The following is a 19,246-nucleotide window of genomic DNA, read 5'->3' on the forward strand; positions in this document are numbered from 1 at the left end:
TCGGACTGATGAATAAAGCAAAAATGGATGACGAGGTTGTGGTGTAGTCAAAACAACACATGAAGGTACATATCAAACAATGTTGGGATCATGACACCGGGAAGAGGGGAAACCGACTGACTGCATCCAACGTGTACAAAAACAGGAGGGATCGATGATGGAGGGAGGAGAGGAGTGCGGGAGAAGAGTCATTGGTTTGCCAATAAGACCTTACTTGGTGGTACAGTTGAGGCCTTGGAGCAGAGTTCTCAATCATAGTGTGAATCATGAAGATTAACGGCTCATTGTCCTTCGTCTAGTGGGAGATCGACGTTAGGTAGGGTGGAAGGGAGCAACAACACACAACAGTACAATATAGGTGTTAGTTATTGAAGACAGCAGCACAGCCTAGAAAGGATCCATAGAAATAAAGAACACATTGTTGTCATAAGGTACTAGTGATTGAGTGAGACGGGGGCTTGAGCCAACAACCCTGGGGCCATAGCTACCACCTGTACCATAAAGGCCCAGAACTGTTGGGAGAAGTCCTAGTATGTTTACAGTACATACAAGGAGGCTACAGTTGGGTCCAAAGACAATATTGCCAGTCCCTCTCAGCAGACGGAGGAGAGACATAACGGTCCTGCTTTTCTTAATATCATCCCGACCAATAATTACCAACAAACAGCAAAACAATTGCATGCATCAGAGCCTACGGACCAGGGGGAAGGAGCACGGCGGTGAGATAAAGTTCATTCATAACCGCTGTGAAATTGTCTGCCATTAGAGGTGAAAGCCTTTGAAATGGCAGATCAAATCATTTCACATTTGGTTAGAGGGGTCCCAATCAGACTCCGTGAAGTCACTAAGTGAGGTCCCTCGTGTACACATGGTAGAGTGGTTTCTCCTGCTACACATGACCTTTTCAGAAACAGGAACTAAATTATTTACCAGTTCTAAACCAAAAAACAAACGGCACCTTTAGACGTCTGCCCTGATTATCTGTGCCTGAGTGAGCGTTAGTCAGAACGTCAGTCGCGAGGCCTAGCCACTTTACCTGAAACCCCGGAGGTTGTTTCCATACAGTCTTAATTACATTATGATAATGACATGACTAGCTTACTACAGGTACACATCATCAAGTTAAAAACGTAATGAGAAAACACAACATCCCTTAAGGTTCCCTTCATCCTCAAAAGTTGAAGTTTGCTCTCGTGCTTTCTCAAGCTTGACTTCCATTTACTTTTTTATAAAGACAGTTCTCCAGGGACTGTACGAACTATACAGCACAAAAACATACGAGTAAGCTTATTAGCTTAGGGCAGCATTACCATGCCAAGAAAGGCGTTTTAAACATTTTAAACAGTATTTTTTTTACTTTTCTTGTACTGAGCTAGACAATATGTCCTCCCGTGGGAATGCAGGTTTGCGCAGCTCCTATTCTGCAGTGAACGGTATATGCTTCAGGAGGGCCGGAGAGAAAAGAGTGAAAAGGAGAAAGTATAGAAAAGAGAAAAAGGAGGCGGCCCTGGTATTTGAGTCACTAATAACCCTGGGCAGCGTGAGAGCAGCTGGGTGTATTGACCAACCCCGGGGAGTGCCTAACCCTGAGAAACACACACACACACAGATAGACAGAGAGAGGGAGACAGAGACGGAGAGCAACCAGAGATAAAGCAGTACTCCTCACCTGGCTCTCCAGATACATGAGGTTCCTCTGAAGGTGATGAGACAGAACCTCACTCTAACATCAGAAGGCAGTAGAGAAAGAGGGAAGAGAGAAGAGTCAGACAGGAGAGAAAGAGAGAAGGGAGATTGAGTAAGGGAAACGGTAGGAAATAGAAGTAGAACTGGTACAAGCTGATAGTGAAAGATGGAGATGAAAGAGGAAGTCACTACTGTGGCTTTGGCATTAATCCGAAACATGAACCACCCCCATTTACTGTTGATTACTGAGCTAAACCAAACCATGCAAAACCCACTGCAAGACGATTTGTTCACCACACATCAAATCAAACTACTTACCAACACTTTCCTCGTAAAGGTTATGGGAAACCACAGCAGACAACAAGCAGGCAATCACATGATACTCATACCATGCTGTCCTCTGCATGTCAACAGATCAAAAGATGAAATCAAGGCCAGATGAACACAGCACACCAAAGGGTTGAAAGGAGTTCAAAACTCAACCAAAACTCAACCATACACCACTGAACCACACAGGTAGGAGCAAACACATAATATGCATTCACTGGAATGCATGGCCTGCTCATAGAGCCTTGAGCTGCATGGAGATGGCACATCAACACCCAACCACACACACACACACACACACACACACCACCCCTGGAGGTGACCAATGACATGCTGTGTATGTGCACCCTCCTGATGCTAACCTTGGCGTTGGGCCCCTCCATGCTCAGGATCATTAGCTGAGCCACAGTGTGCTCCCGGATGCTGTTAAGCTCAGCCTGTTGCCGACGCAGCTTTATTAGCAGCAGGGTCAGCTCCTCTGGCTGTACAACGCAGCGTAGACACAGAGGAGATACCGAGACAGTCAATTCATCCAGCGGTCGATCAATGAACAAATACATTAACCAAACCTCTCTTGATTTTCCATTTTCGACGATTTTAAACTGAGGAAAAGTAGTGTTCGCTTTTGTAATCCCTGCCCTAACCTATGTTTCTAACCAGGACTCTGACAAGTCTTTAGGGACAAGATGCCTTTGGAAACACTGGTTTTGGGTCTCGGCCTGTGCTGGGGCTGGGTTATAAGACTTGCACCTTTAGAGAATCTGGCTGAAATAAACTCCCTCAGTCTCCTGACTCCAAATGGAGGTGAAAAGTGAGAGAATATATTCAGTAACAGTAAAAGCGATCATTTCAAATCACTTATCACAAATATTTCTCATCAACTGCAGTGCGAAGCCGCCGCTCTGTGCGCCTTCCACTGGAGTTAGACAATCCCAATAATATTCAGAGAGTTACAAAATGAACTGTGCAGAATATCAATCTCTCCGGCTCATTCTAGTCTACTCAATTTGAGAGGACAAAGTCAAAGGCAATTTCATTGGTGCCACTGTCTCTCTCTTTCCGTATCATCACCAAGACAATGCCATTATTTTAATCAAATTGTGTCTGCTACTGACAGAAATAACAGATGCTTGCAATAAAAAGACAGCAGAGAATGTAACAAGGCACATACTCTGACAGAAATGCAGTACACATACAGGCTATCCATTGTAGCATGACAGAACGACAGTAATACATGATAGCTTGTGTGCTTGTTTTTATTCCTGTCACAAAAACAGATTTGTATTTGCTTCCCATCGAAATCATACCAATAGCATAACTATCATTCACAATGCATTGTTGCCGAGAGAAAAGAGGACAGTGGAGAGGAGAACAAGAAAGCAGAGAAGAGGTGAATGAGGTAAGAGATAGTTAGGTGACTCACCGTCTTGCCCTGTAGTGACTGTGGGGTAATGGTCTGCACTGGGATGCCTGCTGGCATGGATCGGCGGTCAGGTGGGTAGTTATACTGAGAGAGAGAGAGAGGCAGGACGAGGACAGGATGCTCTGTTACATGTACTGATTTCAACTGGCCGACAAGTAAAATGAATGCTTTATTAATAAACTAAATACCTACTGCCCAATGCAGAGCAATTCCAGTCATTTCTGTGTTAAAACCCCTGGTGATTATTTGGATGTGTAAGACTGGCTTAGATGATTGTGGTCCATTCTCTGTCAGTTACCTTGGTGAGGTGAGTCCTGTGCCTGCAGTCTACAGTCATAGTCTGGTCCCCTCTGAAGACGGGTGAGGACACCTCGGACCTAGTCGACCCTGGTGGGTTGTCTCTGCGGTGCTGGCCCGGAGGGGAGAAGGTGTGGTAGAGGGCCAGGGATCCATGGGAGGGGGATGTGGGGATGGAGTGGGCCACCCCCTGGTGCTCAGAGATGTTCCCCATGGTCTTGGGGCTAGGCAGGGTCCCGTAGTGGCCTGGTGGTGGTGGGCCCTGCCTGGAGAAGGCCTGCCTCTGCTGCCACTCATACAGCTGCCACATAGTGTCGTCCCTCATGGAGCGCCTCTTGTCTGCATTTACAGTTTTACATTTTAGTCATTTTGCAGAGGCTCTTATCCACACAGACTTTAACTAGGTTAAAACAACCAATATATCGCAATCATTACAAGTAAAACCGTACAACCTCAAGATAGCCACTATCTGCAAAATCAGTGCCAGAAAGAAAAGAAGTGTGAGTGCAAGAAAGACAAGTATAACAGCAAAGTCTTCAACTGCGTCCCAAACGGCACCTTATCCCCTATAGTCCCTGGTCAAAAGTAGTGCACTACATAGGGAATGGGGTGCCATTGGGGACATAAACTTTACTGTTGTACTTGGCTAAAACCCATCACCTGAGTTGGATGTGGGAGCCAGGGCGCGGTCGTAGACGGAGCCGGCCACGCTGCAGATGCTCTCGGGTCGGGACAGCATGTTCCTGGGGAGGGTACGGTAGCCCTCGGGGTAGCGGGGAACGATCTGGGCATGGTGGCTGGGCATGTTGCGGGGCAACGTCTGGTAGGAGGTGATGCTGGAGGACAGGGGGACAAGGAGGGGGAAATCAGTCAATGAATCAGCTAATAAAACATGATTTTCAATAGCATGATTTACAAATACTTTGATCAACCAATCAATCCACTCATATAGCATTTTATAAACTGGGTGGTTTGAGCCCTGAATGCTGATTGGCTGACAGCCGTAGTATATCAGACCGTATACCACGGGTATGACGCGATGTGTCGTGCCTATGAACAGCCCTTAGCCATGGTATATTGGCCATAGACCACACCATCTCATGCCTTATTGCTTAAATATAGTTCTAGAGAAGAACCTGGGCCCCTAAAGAGCAAAAATAGGCACTTAGTAGTGCAAGTACAGTACGCTTACTGCCTCTCTCTGTTAGTCTTAACAGTACTGTACAGCACGCTTACTGCCTCTCTCTGTTAGTCTTAACAGTATTGTACAGCACGCTTACTGCCTTTCTCTGTTAGTCTTAACAGTACTGTACAGTACGCTTACTGCCTTTCTCTGTTAGTCTTAACAGTACTGTACAGCACGCTTACTGCCTCTCTCTGTTAGTCTTAACAGTACTGTACAGTACCTACTACCTACTGTAAAAGGCACTGTACAGTACCTACTACCTACTGTAAAGGTACTGTACAGTGCCTACTACCTACTGTAAAAGGTACTGTACAGTACCTACTACCTACTGTAAAAGGCACTGTACAGTACCTACTGTAAAAGGCACTGTACAGTACCTACTACCTACTGTAAAGGTACTGTACAGTACCTACTACCTACTGTAAAGGTACTGTACAGTACCTACTACCTACTGTAAAGGTACTGTACAGTACCTACTACCTACTGTAAAAGGTACTGTACAGTACCTGCTACTTAATGTAAAAGGCACTTGGCTCCAGCTCCCTCTCACAGGAAATGGGCTGTAGGTAATAAAAACCAGTCTTAACCATTTAACTGCCTCTTCTTAAAAAACATGTTGAAAGAAATATGTCACCTTAAATTCCAAGTACGAACGACTCAAATAATAACATCTAGCAGCTTTGTTTTACAACTAGATGTTAATTTGGGAAATTACAGAGCTCTACCAGGCGCTTGAGATGTCAAGAGGGTCATACCAGCAATGTCATATTAGAATAGTAATTTGCATAGCATTTTTACTCATCACAAGAATATTATATACATTAATTTAGATCTCCTTGAATTGCTTTTATACAGTAGATATGTTATTATGTTAATAAGAACGATGTCAAATTTGAACAAATCATGGTAATTTTGTGTCCATTTTTAGGTGCTGTATAGCGCAATGTCCCCAAAATAGTTCTTTCATTTCTAATGATCCAGGTTTTTCCACCATGTTTCACACGTTCAGGCTACCTTTTGAGATCATGTATGACTTAGTGCATTTTTTTTGTACTAGTATAGGCAAGTAGGAGAGTTGTTCAGATTTCCTATTTTCAATACAGAACACACATTTACATTTTTTAAAATTTATTTAGTATAAATATGGGTTACAGGAAAGCTTATCAGGCGTCTGTAAATAGAGGAAGTTCTTGGAAATTATCTTAGCAATGAAGATCTCAGCAATAATGCTACAGGCACATACACACGAACACACACCACATGTGGAAAGGGAGGAGACAGAGCAATGTGTCCTCCCGCGACTAAGTCTTCTTGACCATTTTGGAGTGCCGCCATTTCCTAATGTTCTTGAACTTGGGATTTCACTTGAAGTATGTCACCATAATCTGCTACTGTCGTCTTCTCTATGGGCTTATTTATAACAGAAGCGATCAATGGCAAAGATCAGAGGTTCACCCTCTATACATTTCTATGGACAGCCGCTGTCATGACATTTCTCCAAACAGCCTTTTTCTGCTCACTGGAGAATTAAATGAGGAAACAAGTCGAGATCGGATCATGGAAACACAACACTGAAAGTAATGCACTCGTTGTTTGACAAAATAAATGTAATATAGTACCCAATTTGAAAAAGTAATGGGTTACTCTACTCTGTTACTCATAAAAGTAATCGGATTACGTAACGAGTTACCTCCAGGACAAGATTCATCCCAATAAATGCCAACCTGCTGCCTTTATAACTACATTATTACACTGGGAGGACGCATGTTTGGCTCGCCGACAGACTCCACTCTGGGTCGATATCATACTGTACTCACTGACAGGTATCTGGTCGACTCTATAGGAATGTACAGTACGACGGAAGCAAATTGCGTGGCGGAAAAAGTAGCAGAAGTCCTGAGATTCGTCTGCCGCGCCCTCCGCTCTGTAAATCTACCCACCCACCTAGGCAGCGCCGACATTAACAGCTTTCCAGTCTGATCCCCCTGGCTTTCCCTGTGACAATGTCATGTGTGTGCAGCCCCCTAATCTCTATGGAGTCCATAGTCACCTTGATAAAGAACGGGACCCCCTGGTCCGTCTGCAACTTTCACCCTGGACGACCACTAGGAAGACCTGGGGAGGGCTTAACTTGTGGCTAGAGAGATGCTTCTGTGACCAACTGGGTATGAACCCGGGTCTACTACTTATGTTTGCCCACAGAGCTCAAGCCTCAAGGAGCTAACATAAATTCTTCAGGTCTTAGGCAGGTTACTCCCAGTATAAGCTTCTCTGTGGCTTATACTGATAAGGCTGTACTCTCCATCAGACGCCATAATAATGGAGGCTAGACAGCCATAACAGGCCTACTCTGTGGCCTACCATAGTCGGTGCATTGCTGGTCTAGGCAAGCTGCTGAAAACTGGTCTGATGAGAGGACAGTTCTCTGTGGTCTTTGAAAATATAAATAACTCCTTCTGCTAAGGCAGGGCAATTGTTTTTTGAAGGCACAACGCAGTCAAAAGTGAGATTTTCCTGTGCTTTATAAATATTTACACACAATGAGGTTGGAATTATACTGTGAATATGTGAAAATGATAATGCCCTTTTAGTGTAAGAGCTGTTTGAAAAGATCGGCTGAGATTTCAGCCTGTTTTGTTGGGATGGAATTTTGCCTGCCTGGCGACGTCACCAAATCTTGCTTGAGAAATTGCTATTTGCTAAAACCCAATTTTTATTTCATTTTTACCATTTTAATTGAAAACAATCACTGTAAGGTACTTAAATGTTAACAATATACAATAAAACTAGGTTCCCTCCAACTCACAAATATAGCGCAGAAATAACTTAATTGTCCAGAAAGGGAGACACCTCCCTACACCCATGAGTTAAGAATTGTTGTAGTAAACCATATACAGGCAAAACATTTGTTAAACAACTAGCAACTAAATGTATGTACAAACCTCTGATCTATGTTAAAATTAAAATAAATGGTTCATGGTTATTCATGCATTGTCATTCAAAGCAGCATACAGCAGATGGTCACATTGGTTTTACCCTGATATACGACAAAAATAGTATACAACCAGTGATGGAGCCTTTTTCAGGTCCTCTAAGCAACAAAGACGCAAACAAACATATGTGTTAGTGATAAGGTGTTGAATTTCTTTTTATAGGAACTGATTGGAGACAAAAAAATAAACAGGCTTATTTAATTTAAGGAATCAGAATTGTCTAAACAAACCTCAAATACCGGTAGACGTTTTGTACCGAGGATTATTAAATTATTTTTTTAAACTTTTTCTCCCCAATTGGTAGCTACAGTCTTGTCCGTAGGGAAGTTGCAGCTTTGGGACTCGGTAGAGGCGAAGGTCGAGAGCCATGCGTCCTCCGAAACACGACCCTGCCAAGCCACACTGCTTTTTGACGCGGAGGAAGGAAACACTGTCTAGCTGGCGACCGAGCTTGCAGGTGCTTGCCCGCCCCAAGGAGTCAGCCTGCAGGCGCTCGGCCCACCATGAGGAGTTGCTAGAGCTCGATGGACGACGCTGGGCCAATTGTGTGCCGCCTCATGGGTCTCCCGGTCACGGCCGGCTGTGACACAGCCTGGGATCGAACCCGGGTCTGTAATGACGCCTCAAGCACTGCAATGCAGCGCCTTAGACTGCTGCGCCACTCGGGAGGCTCTTAGTACCGAGGACTTTTAACTGCAAATGCAATACCTCAACAAATCTGCTAACATTATTTGTCTCAGCATTAATACAAGGTCCTACATAAACATCTGATCTCAGGCTTCAGTTGGAGGTTTCAGTTTAGCCAACAGTCTGTCCCAGAATGCCTGGTGCTGATGGGGGTCCTGGGGCCAGTCCAGATAGGTCCTAGTCTTGACCAGGCGAGCCAGTCTGTGGTGGGGAGACAGCCGGCAAAGGGGGATCTTCTCCAGGAAGACCAGGAGGAGGATGTCCCTTTGCTCCACCTGCAGCCTGGAGGAGGCCAGCTTCATCTCCAGGGAACACCAGTTACTGTGCAGGTAGTGGCGACTGACCAGGCAGAGTGTGCAGCGGCTCCGGTAGAGGCTGTCTGTGATGTTCTCCACAATGTCCTTCCCCAGCTGGAAGTCCCTGCAGGCTGTGCAGACAGAGGCGTAGGAAAGGGGGACCCCTCTTCTCCAGGTTGGGTAGTAGCTCCTCCACCACCCATCGCTCGTCCTTCCGGCTGTAGGAGACAAACGCATCGTAGTGGTAGCGCCCCTGGTGTTTGATCGCGTTGCCTCCGACAGCCAGCCAAGGATGATGTCGTAGAGATGGAGGAGGTAAGGACCAGCCAGATTATGGACCAGCACCACAAGCATGAAGAACAGGACTCCCAGGCCAGTCACAGCAAAGAGCACAAAGCCCACCTCTGTTGTGCAGTTGGCTTCTGTGTACTTGACAAAGTTAGGTGTGTCTAGTCCATTGTCTGACAAGCATATCAAGTCCTCTAAATTATACATAACTTCATGATTAAGCATGATCACTTCAACCAGCCTGTACCCCTTTGCCCATGCAATGAGCCAAGCATTGTCACAACTGCAAAAAATCTGTAATGTATCAAGTATCAAATACTTTAGGCTAGAGAGAGGTTCAGTAAAGCTGTAGATTACATGATAAATGTTCTCGATACGCAAATATAATGTTTTCAAGGATTTAAAGTCTTTAGTTAAACCCCCCTCCAAAGAGTCAATCCTGCAGTTTGAAAGTTTCAGAACCTCCAGTTTGGTCCGGTTGTGAAAAATGATGTCGGCAGAACGCTGTATTAAAAGATCCACCTGTATTAGAGTCAGTTTCCTCAGGTGAATCAGCTGATTCATTGATGTTAAATCCACTTTTAGCTGAAAGCTTTGATCTGTACACAAATGTCTCCACAGACCTGAAGTACTTTCCCATGAATTCAGATCCACAAAGGAATTCTTCAGCATCAGCATTAAGATGGGTTACAGACTGAAAGAAGGGTCTGTCACAGTCTTCAAAATGACACTGTCTGGCCTTTGAGTTGGAGACTCAGGTTCTGTTTAGATGTGACGTTACTGCCAATGATCAACTGCATTGGCCTCATACCTGAACTAATGTACAGATGAGTCAGGTGACTCAGAATGTCACCGAATACAAGTGTCAGATTCAGCTTGATCACAGGTTCTCTTGGTGGATAGTTCAACTACCCCAGAAACACTCGTCTCAGACATGTAAGTTGTGCGAAAGACATTGCTTCAATATTGTAGATCTGTGGATTTTCCCTGAGGTCTAACAATGTCAGACTATGTAAATCAATAAACGTGTTTGCATATAACTGGGTTATATTATTTTGTGTAATGTTTAAGGACTCCAGATTTGCCAATCCGAAGAAAGCAAAGTCTTCAATGTCTGAAATGAAACTACACGATAAATCTAGAGACTGCAGGTTCTCAAGACATTAGTATTAGTATAAAATAATATAATTTCCCAATTTTGTGAGCATACAATATAGCTCAAAATTTTATACAATCATCATTGCTAATCTTAATCCTTTTAACTCTCTTCTTGAAAAACATATTGTTGATAAAGTAAGCATTCCTATAACTTAAATAACAACTGCCAATATTTTTTTTTTACAACTTCATATTTATTCTGGAAATTACAGACCTCTACCAGACTGTTGAGGAGTCAAGAGGGTTATTACTAGCAAAGCCATATTAGAATGGTAATTTGCATAGCATTTTTTATAATCTAAACAATATTTCTAAATTTACTTCAGGTTTGCTTCGATGGCTTTTATATGTAGGTTAACCATTGTTAAATGAGGACTGATGTTATGGTAATTTCGTCAGTCCAAACATGAAAAATCAATTACATTGAAATTCATGCGTTTTCAGGTGGTTTATAGGGTGCAATGTCCCTCAAAATGGTTCTTAAATTTCAAATGATCCAGGTTCTTCCACCATATTTTCCACATATTCAGACTACATTTTGAGAAAATTAAGTGCAGTTTTCAATTACTATTATATTGATTATTTTATAGGCGACCTTAAGTCTGAATAATGATTAATTGACCCCATGGGTCATGAAATGTGGTTTAACACCAATTTATGCTGCCTAATATAATGAGTTGACAACAATTTAATCACATTTTTCACCAAGTATTTTGAAGAAAAAAAAAAGATTAATCCACCATACATTTTACCCACATATAAACTAGTTGGTTGAGAACATTTAAGAATTCTTGCTTTATAGCCTTTTACATTTTAACTATTTATTTTCATATTCCTACTCTTCAATGTCTAACAGGAATGGTGCAACTGAATTCCTGCCTATTATCCCATATTTTTGGTGACTGATTTTGAGTTCTCTTACAGCCCTCTCAGTGGGCAAAGTGCCAAAACACTAAACTGCAGAAACCCAAAAGGATACAAATGATGTAAATTTTTGCAAGAGGGCTGGGGGAGTTGACCAATCAATAGGGATGTGCAGCTTTCCCTTTCAAGGCAATTCGATACCTCCAGTGCCTTCGGAAAGTATTCAGACCCCTTGACTTTTCCACATATTTGTTATGTTACAGCCTTATTCTAAAATTGACTAAATAATTAAAAATCCTCTACACACAATACCCCATAATGACAAAACGAAAACAGGTTTTTAGAAATGTTTGCAAATGCATTAAAAACACAAAACAGAAATAACTTACTTACATAAGTATTCAAACTTATGTATTGAGTCTATGAGACTCAAATTGAGCTCAGATGCATCCTGTTTCAATTGATCATCCTTGAGATGTTTCTACAACTTGGAGTCCACCTGTGGTAAATTCAATTGATTGGACATGATTTGAAAAGGCACACACCTGTCTATATAACATTCCACAGTTGACAGTGCATGTCAGAGCAAAAACCAAGCCATGAGGTTGAAGGAATTGTCCATAAAGCTCAGAGACAGGATTGTGTCAAGGCACAGGTCAGGGGAAGGGTACAAAACATGTCTGCAGAATTGAAGGTCCCCAAGAACACAATGGCTTCCATCACTTAAAAAGGCAGAAGTATGGAACCAACAAGACTCTTCCTAGAGCTGGTCGCCCAGCCATACTGAGCAATCAGGGTGGAAGGGCCTAGGCCAGGGAGGTGACCAATAACCCAATGGTCACTCTGACAGAGCTCCAGAGTTCCTCTATGGAGATGGGAGAACCTTCCAGAAGGACAACCATCTCTGCAGCACTCCACCAAAATCAGACCTTTATGGTAGAGTGGCCAGATGGAAGCCCCTCAGTAAATGCATGACTGCCCACTTGGAGTTTGCCAAAAGGCACCTAAAGGTCTCTCGGACCATGAGAAACAAGATTGAATTCTTTGGCCTGAATGCCAAGCGTCATGTCTGGAGAAAACTATGGTGAAGCATGGTGGTGGCAGCATCATGCTGTGGGGATGTTTTTCAGCAGCAGCGACTGGGAGACTAGTCAGGATCGAGGCAAAGATTAACAGAGTAAAGTACAGAGAGATCCTTGATGAAAACCTGCTCCAGAGCGCTCAGGACCTCAGACTGGGGCGAAGGTTCACCTTCCAACTGGACAACAACCCTAAGCACATGGCCAAGACCACACAGGAGTGGCTTTGTGACAAGTCTCTGATTGTCCTTGAGTGGCCCAGCCAGAGCCTGGACTTGACCCCGATCTAACATCTCCGGAGAGACCTGAAAATATCTGTACAGCGACACTCCCCATCTAACCTGACAGAGCTTGAGAGGATCTGCAGAGAAGAATGGGAGAAACTACCCAAAAACAGGTGTGCCAAGCTTGTAGCGTCAAACCCAAGAAGACGCAAGGCTGTAATCACTGCCGAAGGTTCTTCAACAAAGTGCTGCGTAAATGGTCTGAATACTTATGCAAAAAAACAGTTTTTGCTTTGTCATTATGGGGTATTGTGTGTAGATTGATGAGGGAAACAAAACAATTTTGTCAATTTTAGAATAAGGCTGTAATGTAACAAAATGTGGAAAAAGTCAAGGGGTCTGAATACTTTCCGAATGCACCTGTAGATACATGGACTCTGATATGACACAGAAATGATGCGTTTAGTTTGAACCTTTCATTTTTGATTAGAGAACGAATCGATGTGATTCGATATGGTTCGCTGCACTAACATTTGTTGCATAAATACATTTATTTTCCATTCTACATTAAAATCTGCTGTTGATGGAGCTCATGAGCTGGGCCTCTCTGAGCTGGATCTGTATGAGCTGACACGTGTGTGTGTGTGTGTGGACGTGTTTAACATATATAGCACAATTTGGGATTTCACTACCATCAGTTCTTAGAGTGATTTTCTCTTCTCCTTTCTTTACGGCCATGAAGTGCGCCTCTCAAAAGTGATTGCTGTCCTCGTTATGAAATGATCAACTTTACCCTGTATATCTAAAAATGACCATATACACTGATTGTTTAAAAAACGATTGCCGATAGAGAACCTGAACAATCAAAATAAAACCTGTTGTAAGCCCCGTTCAGCAGGTATAGCCAGATGAGAGTTGTGTTTCCGGTTTATTTCACACAATTTTCAACAGCGAATAAATAACAATAAACTAGCAAATTACATAGGTTGTCACTCAACTATTAAAGCCTAAGATCACACGAGCCATTTTAGCATTTGCAAGCTGAAGGTGGAGCACAGATGTGCAAGATCAGGAACAGGCTGCCTACCTTCGCGTTGGTCAGCGTGCGAAGCTGCGCACAGTGCGCAGTTTGACTAGGCTACTGATTTTGCCTGGGGGTTGTTCGGCTTGCAAATGTAGACATTGTAGATCAATGACCGTCAACACAGTTACATGTGGTTCGACACTGTTGTCACCAAATATTAGGTATTTTCGGAAGGCAGAAATAATGTAATATGAGCATAAAAAAAATGCTGAACCGACGATTCTTAACATTTTAGTAGATTTTTGGACCGGCATGCAAAACACGCTCTACCTGCCGGTTGAGAATATTAATTACCTGTATTTACATTTTTGCCATTTATCAGACACTCTTATCCAAAGTGACTTCCAGGACCAATTAGGGTTAAGTGCTCTGCTCAAGGGCACATCGACTGATCTTTCAACTCGTCGGCTCAGGGAATCGAACCAGCGACCTTTCGGTTACTGGCTCAATGCTCTTAACCACTAGGCTACCTGCTGCCACTAATTACCTGTGTGTTTATCTAATTAAGGCATTATGCTAATAAGTCCCAGCTTTAGCTTTACCTTTCCTTTATATACCTGGGAGACACAATTAACGGCTGGGTTATTAACATATCACAGACACACTCAGGTCTTTATCAGGAGAGGAGAGCCATGGATAGGTCATGACATCATTACAGTAAGAGGTGATTGGCTACTAGTGTTAATATGAGTCAGTGATTTGCCAAAGGTACAGTACTTTCTAGCTAATAAGTCACTACATGCCAGTGGAGTGACAATGTGCTTATTAACAAGGCTAAGTACCAGACACAAAGACACCAACGGCCTTTATGAAGTCTCAAAATGGTGTCCAGAAACTAGCCTGTATATGATAAGTAAAAGCATATCCCCTTGAGGATGAGACAGAGCATCTGACAGTATTATAAGCCTACAACAACTGCATGGTAAGAGTCCATTTGGCATTACAACAGTAAGCTAAAAGGGACAGGGGACATTAAGAGAACAGGGGGCTCAATTGAACCAGTCCATTGTTTGTGCTGTTTAGCATCAGTTCCTCTGAGTCCTTCCTCTTTTCAGAGGCTTAATTGCCGTAAACAAATGCAGTTTAATGGATGGTAGAGAGGGAAAATGGAAAGTAGGGCGCTGGCTCTAATCTGTATTCTCGCTGGCTCTGAGACTAGGCTATAGCAGAGGCTGCAGGCTGAATGTCTGGGCTCCTAATATGGGCTTAGTATAGTAAATTCACAGCCAGAGAGTTGGGACAGAGAGAGCTCAGTGGTAAAGAAGACATAACCTCAAACACAGCCAATAGCCAATGTCATACAAGCACAGGGGCATAAAGTATGCATCTATAACCTATGTTCTACAAACACAGGCACATACGGTCTTCCATAGAGCCCAGTGAGCTATAGCTATATGGCTCCCGAGTGGCGCAGCGGTCTATGGCACTGCATCTCAGTGTGAGAGGCGTGTCACTACAGTCCCTGGTTTGAATCCAGGCTGTATCACATCCAGCTGTGATTGGGAGTCCTATAGGATGGCGAACAATTGGCCCAGCGTCGTCCGGGTTTGGCTGGGGTAGGCCGTCATTGTAAATAAGAATTTGTTCCTTATCTGACTTGCCTAGTTAAATAAAAAGGATAAATAAAAAAATAGCCAATACCTTTACCGGACAGCTATCTTCAAATACATAATAATAAAGTCCTGTACTAGGTGCAATTGATATGAATTTCATTGATCTATATTTCACAGTACAACAGCTCTAATATCTCACCTTGCTGCCCACAGTTCAAATAGAAGCTTGGGACCTGAGCGTTTGCTTTGCACTGCTATTGTACACACTATCTCCGTCAAAGGGAATTGGAAACGTGAGAACACCAGATTGTTGGAATAACACAGAGAGGGAATCAGTATTTACACGTACCAAATGGCACCCTATTCCCTATGTATAGCACTACTTTTGACCAGATCCCTATTGGCCCTGGTCAAAAGGAGGGCACTACATAGGGAATAGGGTGCCATTTGAGACACAGCCAAAAAACATGTCATCAGGAAGTTTCCCTCCTATTCCCTCGGCTGTTATAGAGGACTGATGATGATGCAATAGGAGCATTCAGCGGTGCTCTACTTGTAACAGGGACACAGGTCCATAACTTATTCATCTAAAGGAATGGGAGGAGGAGACGAAGAGACAGGGAGCAAACATTCCCTCGCTCCTGTTCTCAAACAAGCCCAGCAAAATGAGTGCATGATCCCTGACGACATACAGCGGTGACATGAAAAGCTTTTAGCTCTCGAGGCCAAGGATGCTAGAGTACTGAGCAGAGACAGCGAGGAGAGAGAGAGAGAGAGAGAGAGAGAGAGAGAGAGAGAGAGAGAGAGAGAATGAAAGAGAGAGAGAGAGGGGTATGGTCAAGATAAAGAGGTCTGGGAGATATAGCCACGAGCAAAGAGGTTGTTTTTTATTTCTCTGTCTCTGTCCGCCCGGTACTCTTAGAGACATCCTAACCTCTAGATGGCTGGCTGACTCACTGACAGAGCGCACTGCAGACACAGAGGTGGATTTTGCTTGTTAGATATTACTGCATTGTCGGAACTAGAAGCACAAGCATTTCGCTACACTCGCATTAACATCTGCTAATCATGTTTATGTGACCAATAAAATTTGATTTGATTTGAGGTGGTTTTTGCTTTGACAATGAGTTTGCACTATCTGAGAGAACAGTAACAGATTTCAGAGAGGCATGGGTATGCACAGACCAATAAAGAAACAGACAGACATACAGAAACACAACCAACCCCAACACACAACACCCCAAAACACACGGGTGTGCACGCAGACAGACAGACAGAAAGACACACCAACCCCATACCTCCTGGTATCGTCATCCTCTTGTGTCCTCTGGGTCCTAACCCAGTTCTCCAGCTGCCTCATGGAGTTGGTTCTGGTCAGACTCTTCTCTGGCTCCTGGGCTTGCTGGTTATGGGTCTGGTTCTGAGGCGGGTCCTGGGCCTTTCCTGCTCCTCTGCCCAGGGTGCCTACCACCTCCCCTGGGCTGTGGTCCCCAGCCCGCTCCCCAGAGCCGTTGACCTGATGTGGGGCCATGTGCTGGGAGACCTGTACCTGGCGGGAGGCTGTAACTGCTGCTGCGATGGCTGCTGCCTGGGCTGGTTGGAGCTTGATGCTGTTGATTTTAGTCAGAGGCCTCTCAGCACTGCCATCCCTCTGGAATCCATACTTGTTCCCTTCACGGAGGGTTCCATACTTATCCACTTCCCTAAGGGTACCATACTTATCGAGCGTCCCATGCTTCTCTCCATCCCTCACGGTACCACACTTACTCCCTTCCCGTAGAGTTTTATACTTCTGTCTTTCATCAAGGGTCCCATAACGATCTGACCGATCTTTCTCAGTCATAGACGTTTGTCTTTCTACCCCTTTCTGGAGGTTGTATTTCTGTCCATCTTTCTGGAGGGTGTATCTCTCTCCTTCTTTTTGCAGTGCATATCTCTCTCCATCTTTCTGTAACATGTACTTCTCCCCGTCTTTCTGAGGTGCGTATTTCTCCATCTGAACATCTTTAGGCACAGAATATCGTTCGCCTCCATCTTTCTGCAAGGAATACCGCTCCCCGTCTTTTTGCAGGGCGTACCTCTCTCCGTCTTTCTGCAAAAGGTACCTCTCTCCGTCTCTCTGCAGCGTGTAGCTCACCCCGTCTTTCTGAAGGGAGTATCTCTCTCCGTCTTTCTGCAGGGTGTAGCGTTCCCGCTCTCTCTGGAGGGTGTGTTTCTCGGGGTCTTTGTGTTTCCTGTCCCCATCTGTGCGGTCCATGCTGCGGGTGATGGAGGGCTGGCGCGGCTCAAGGTTCCTCTCGTTGTTCTGGATCTCTGGTCGGGTCAGAACCCGGTTGTGGTTCAGGATGTTGTTCACCTCCTGGGGACAGCAGCGGTCCACCTTCAACTTATCCAGTCTGGGAGAGAGAGAGCAGGGAGGGAGCGTGATGGACGTGAGAAAAGGAGGGAGAGAACAGGGATTGACAGGGATTGGAAACAGTAAGAGAAAGAAAAAAAGACAGATGAATGATAAAAAGATGAAGATAAATATACATCAACAAGCCATTACCAGGCAGGTTCACAGAAAAACATATTTTCGCATTCCAACAATGGACTCCTGCTGTGTGGGTGTCAGGCGTTGGGCTCTACTGCTACGTCTACCCTCCTCCAACCTGCCTGACTATATGCCTGCCTGCCTCGGGGGACCAGAGAGGAGCAGAGAAAGTGAGTGGTTTTTAAAACATCACTGTCTGTCCTCAGCACTCTGAGGGCACAGTGAGACATGGCTACTTTGACTGAGCAGCCATTCACTGCTGCAACCTTTCAGTCTGTTACAGAAAGGCCATTAACAGGTCTGGTACTCCAGAGGGAAATAGCTCAATTCTAGGCTGGCCACAGTCCTTTAACGCCTACTGCGCTCAGGGACAAGTCACAGTGACGGCCACTGGTGACTGCTAATCTAATGCCCCAGTACTTTATGCATTTCTACCTGGGGTTTTCCTAGTATTTCTCAGTGAGGTAAAGGTACAGTAATGGCAGTATGTCCAATTTCTATTGCCAGACTTTAAGATGAGAGCAGTGCTGAAGTACTTGCAGTGTGCAGACATACAAACAAACCTCCAGACGCGGCCTGCATCACGCCGCAATGATGAAGCTAGGACTGCTGGTGTGCTGTGCTTCCAGGACAGTGAAGAGAAGGTGTCACTGTCTATCGGAGTCTCTCCAGAGTATAAAGCTCTGTATGCCCATGTCGATAAGCCTTCACGAACAGCTCACGGCTAAAACACTGCAATTACCAACAGCACTAAAAGTATTTTGTTGTATGGAGTGTGAAGTGCAGAAGCAAGAAGAACTAACGCTTCAATTTTGTTGCCTCTGATGTGCCACACCAACAGAAGAAAGAAAGTTTGACTGGAGGCAGTGAGGATGGATACCATTGCTGTGCTGTATAGCCCCAAAGGTATAGCTTCTTCTTCTCAGCAATGCATCTTCAACACACCATCTGGTAATTGTCTTTAAATTTATGCGATTTCTCGCTTCTGCAAGAAATACTGCAGTCTTTCACGGCTGTCCATTTACTTACAAAACAAATGCAATCGCTGTTGGTAGGTTTCATTGCCATAGGTCAGGCAATCAAGGCTGGCTGGCTGCTATAGGAGGGATTTGGGTTTGTGGGCAGTTCTATCTGGGTTTACCCACCTTCTGATTGGCTCTGTGTGGACCAGGGCTGCGTCCGTCATCACTTTCATCCAGGACTCCATGTCTTTGGCCGTGTCTGTGCAGAAGTAGTATGTCCTCATGTTGGAGTGGGTCGCCTAGCAGGGAGAGAGAGAGGGAGAGTTGGTAAGACAGAGGAGTGTGAGGAAGGTAAGTGGGTAACCTTGGCAAGACCACAGGGAGTGTTTACATCACCTTCTTTGGAAGAGGTGTGCATGTGTTTGTCAGTCTGTCTGTGCACACACGCCTGTGTGTTTGAGCGTGAATGTGTGTGTGCATCCCTACCACTCCAAGGCTGTGTAGCTAACTTTAATTACCTGCTAAGGCTTAGGACCATAAATATGAGCGACAGGAAGACACTCCAAGCTGAGTGTTACTCTCGTTTCCTGCTGCAGAGGCAGAGAC

General features: G+C 44.4%; 1 protein-coding gene and 1 pseudogene across 7 annotated transcripts in view; both read right to left on the reverse strand.

Moving 5' to 3' along the window:
• Positions 1-19,246, reverse strand: part of LOC106576123 (pleckstrin homology domain-containing family A member 5) — an 88,646-nt gene that overhangs the window by 12,845 nt on the left and 56,555 nt on the right. For 3 of the 7 annotated variants that reach the window (XM_082963854.1, XM_082963856.1, XM_082963853.1), the window contains 8 exons: positions 18,824-18,939; positions 16,444-17,541; positions 4,394-4,569; positions 3,735-4,072; positions 3,437-3,520; positions 2,376-2,495; positions 1,670-1,723; positions 215-295 (listed from right to left, as the gene is read on the reverse strand). In XM_082963854.1, coding sequence (XP_082819980.1) covers positions 215-295; positions 1,670-1,723; positions 2,376-2,495; positions 3,437-3,520; positions 3,735-4,072; positions 4,394-4,569; positions 16,444-17,541; positions 18,824-18,939 — 2,067 coding nt within the window. The remainder of the gene's footprint in view (positions 1-214; positions 296-1,669; positions 1,724-2,375; positions 2,496-3,436; positions 3,521-3,734; positions 4,073-4,393; positions 4,570-16,443; positions 17,542-18,823; positions 18,940-19,246) is intronic. The other 4 variants (XM_082963858.1, XM_082963855.1, XM_082963859.1 and 1 more) reach the window with 2 other exon arrangements.
• LOC145861455 (toll-like receptor 13) lies at positions 8,686-9,508 on the reverse strand (annotated as a pseudogene).

Source organism: Salmo salar, chromosome 17, assembly GCF_965601325.2.
Source record: "Salmo salar chromosome 17, fSalSal1, whole genome shotgun sequence".
Taxonomy (NCBI): domain Eukaryota; kingdom Metazoa; phylum Chordata; class Actinopteri; order Salmoniformes; family Salmonidae; genus Salmo; species Salmo salar.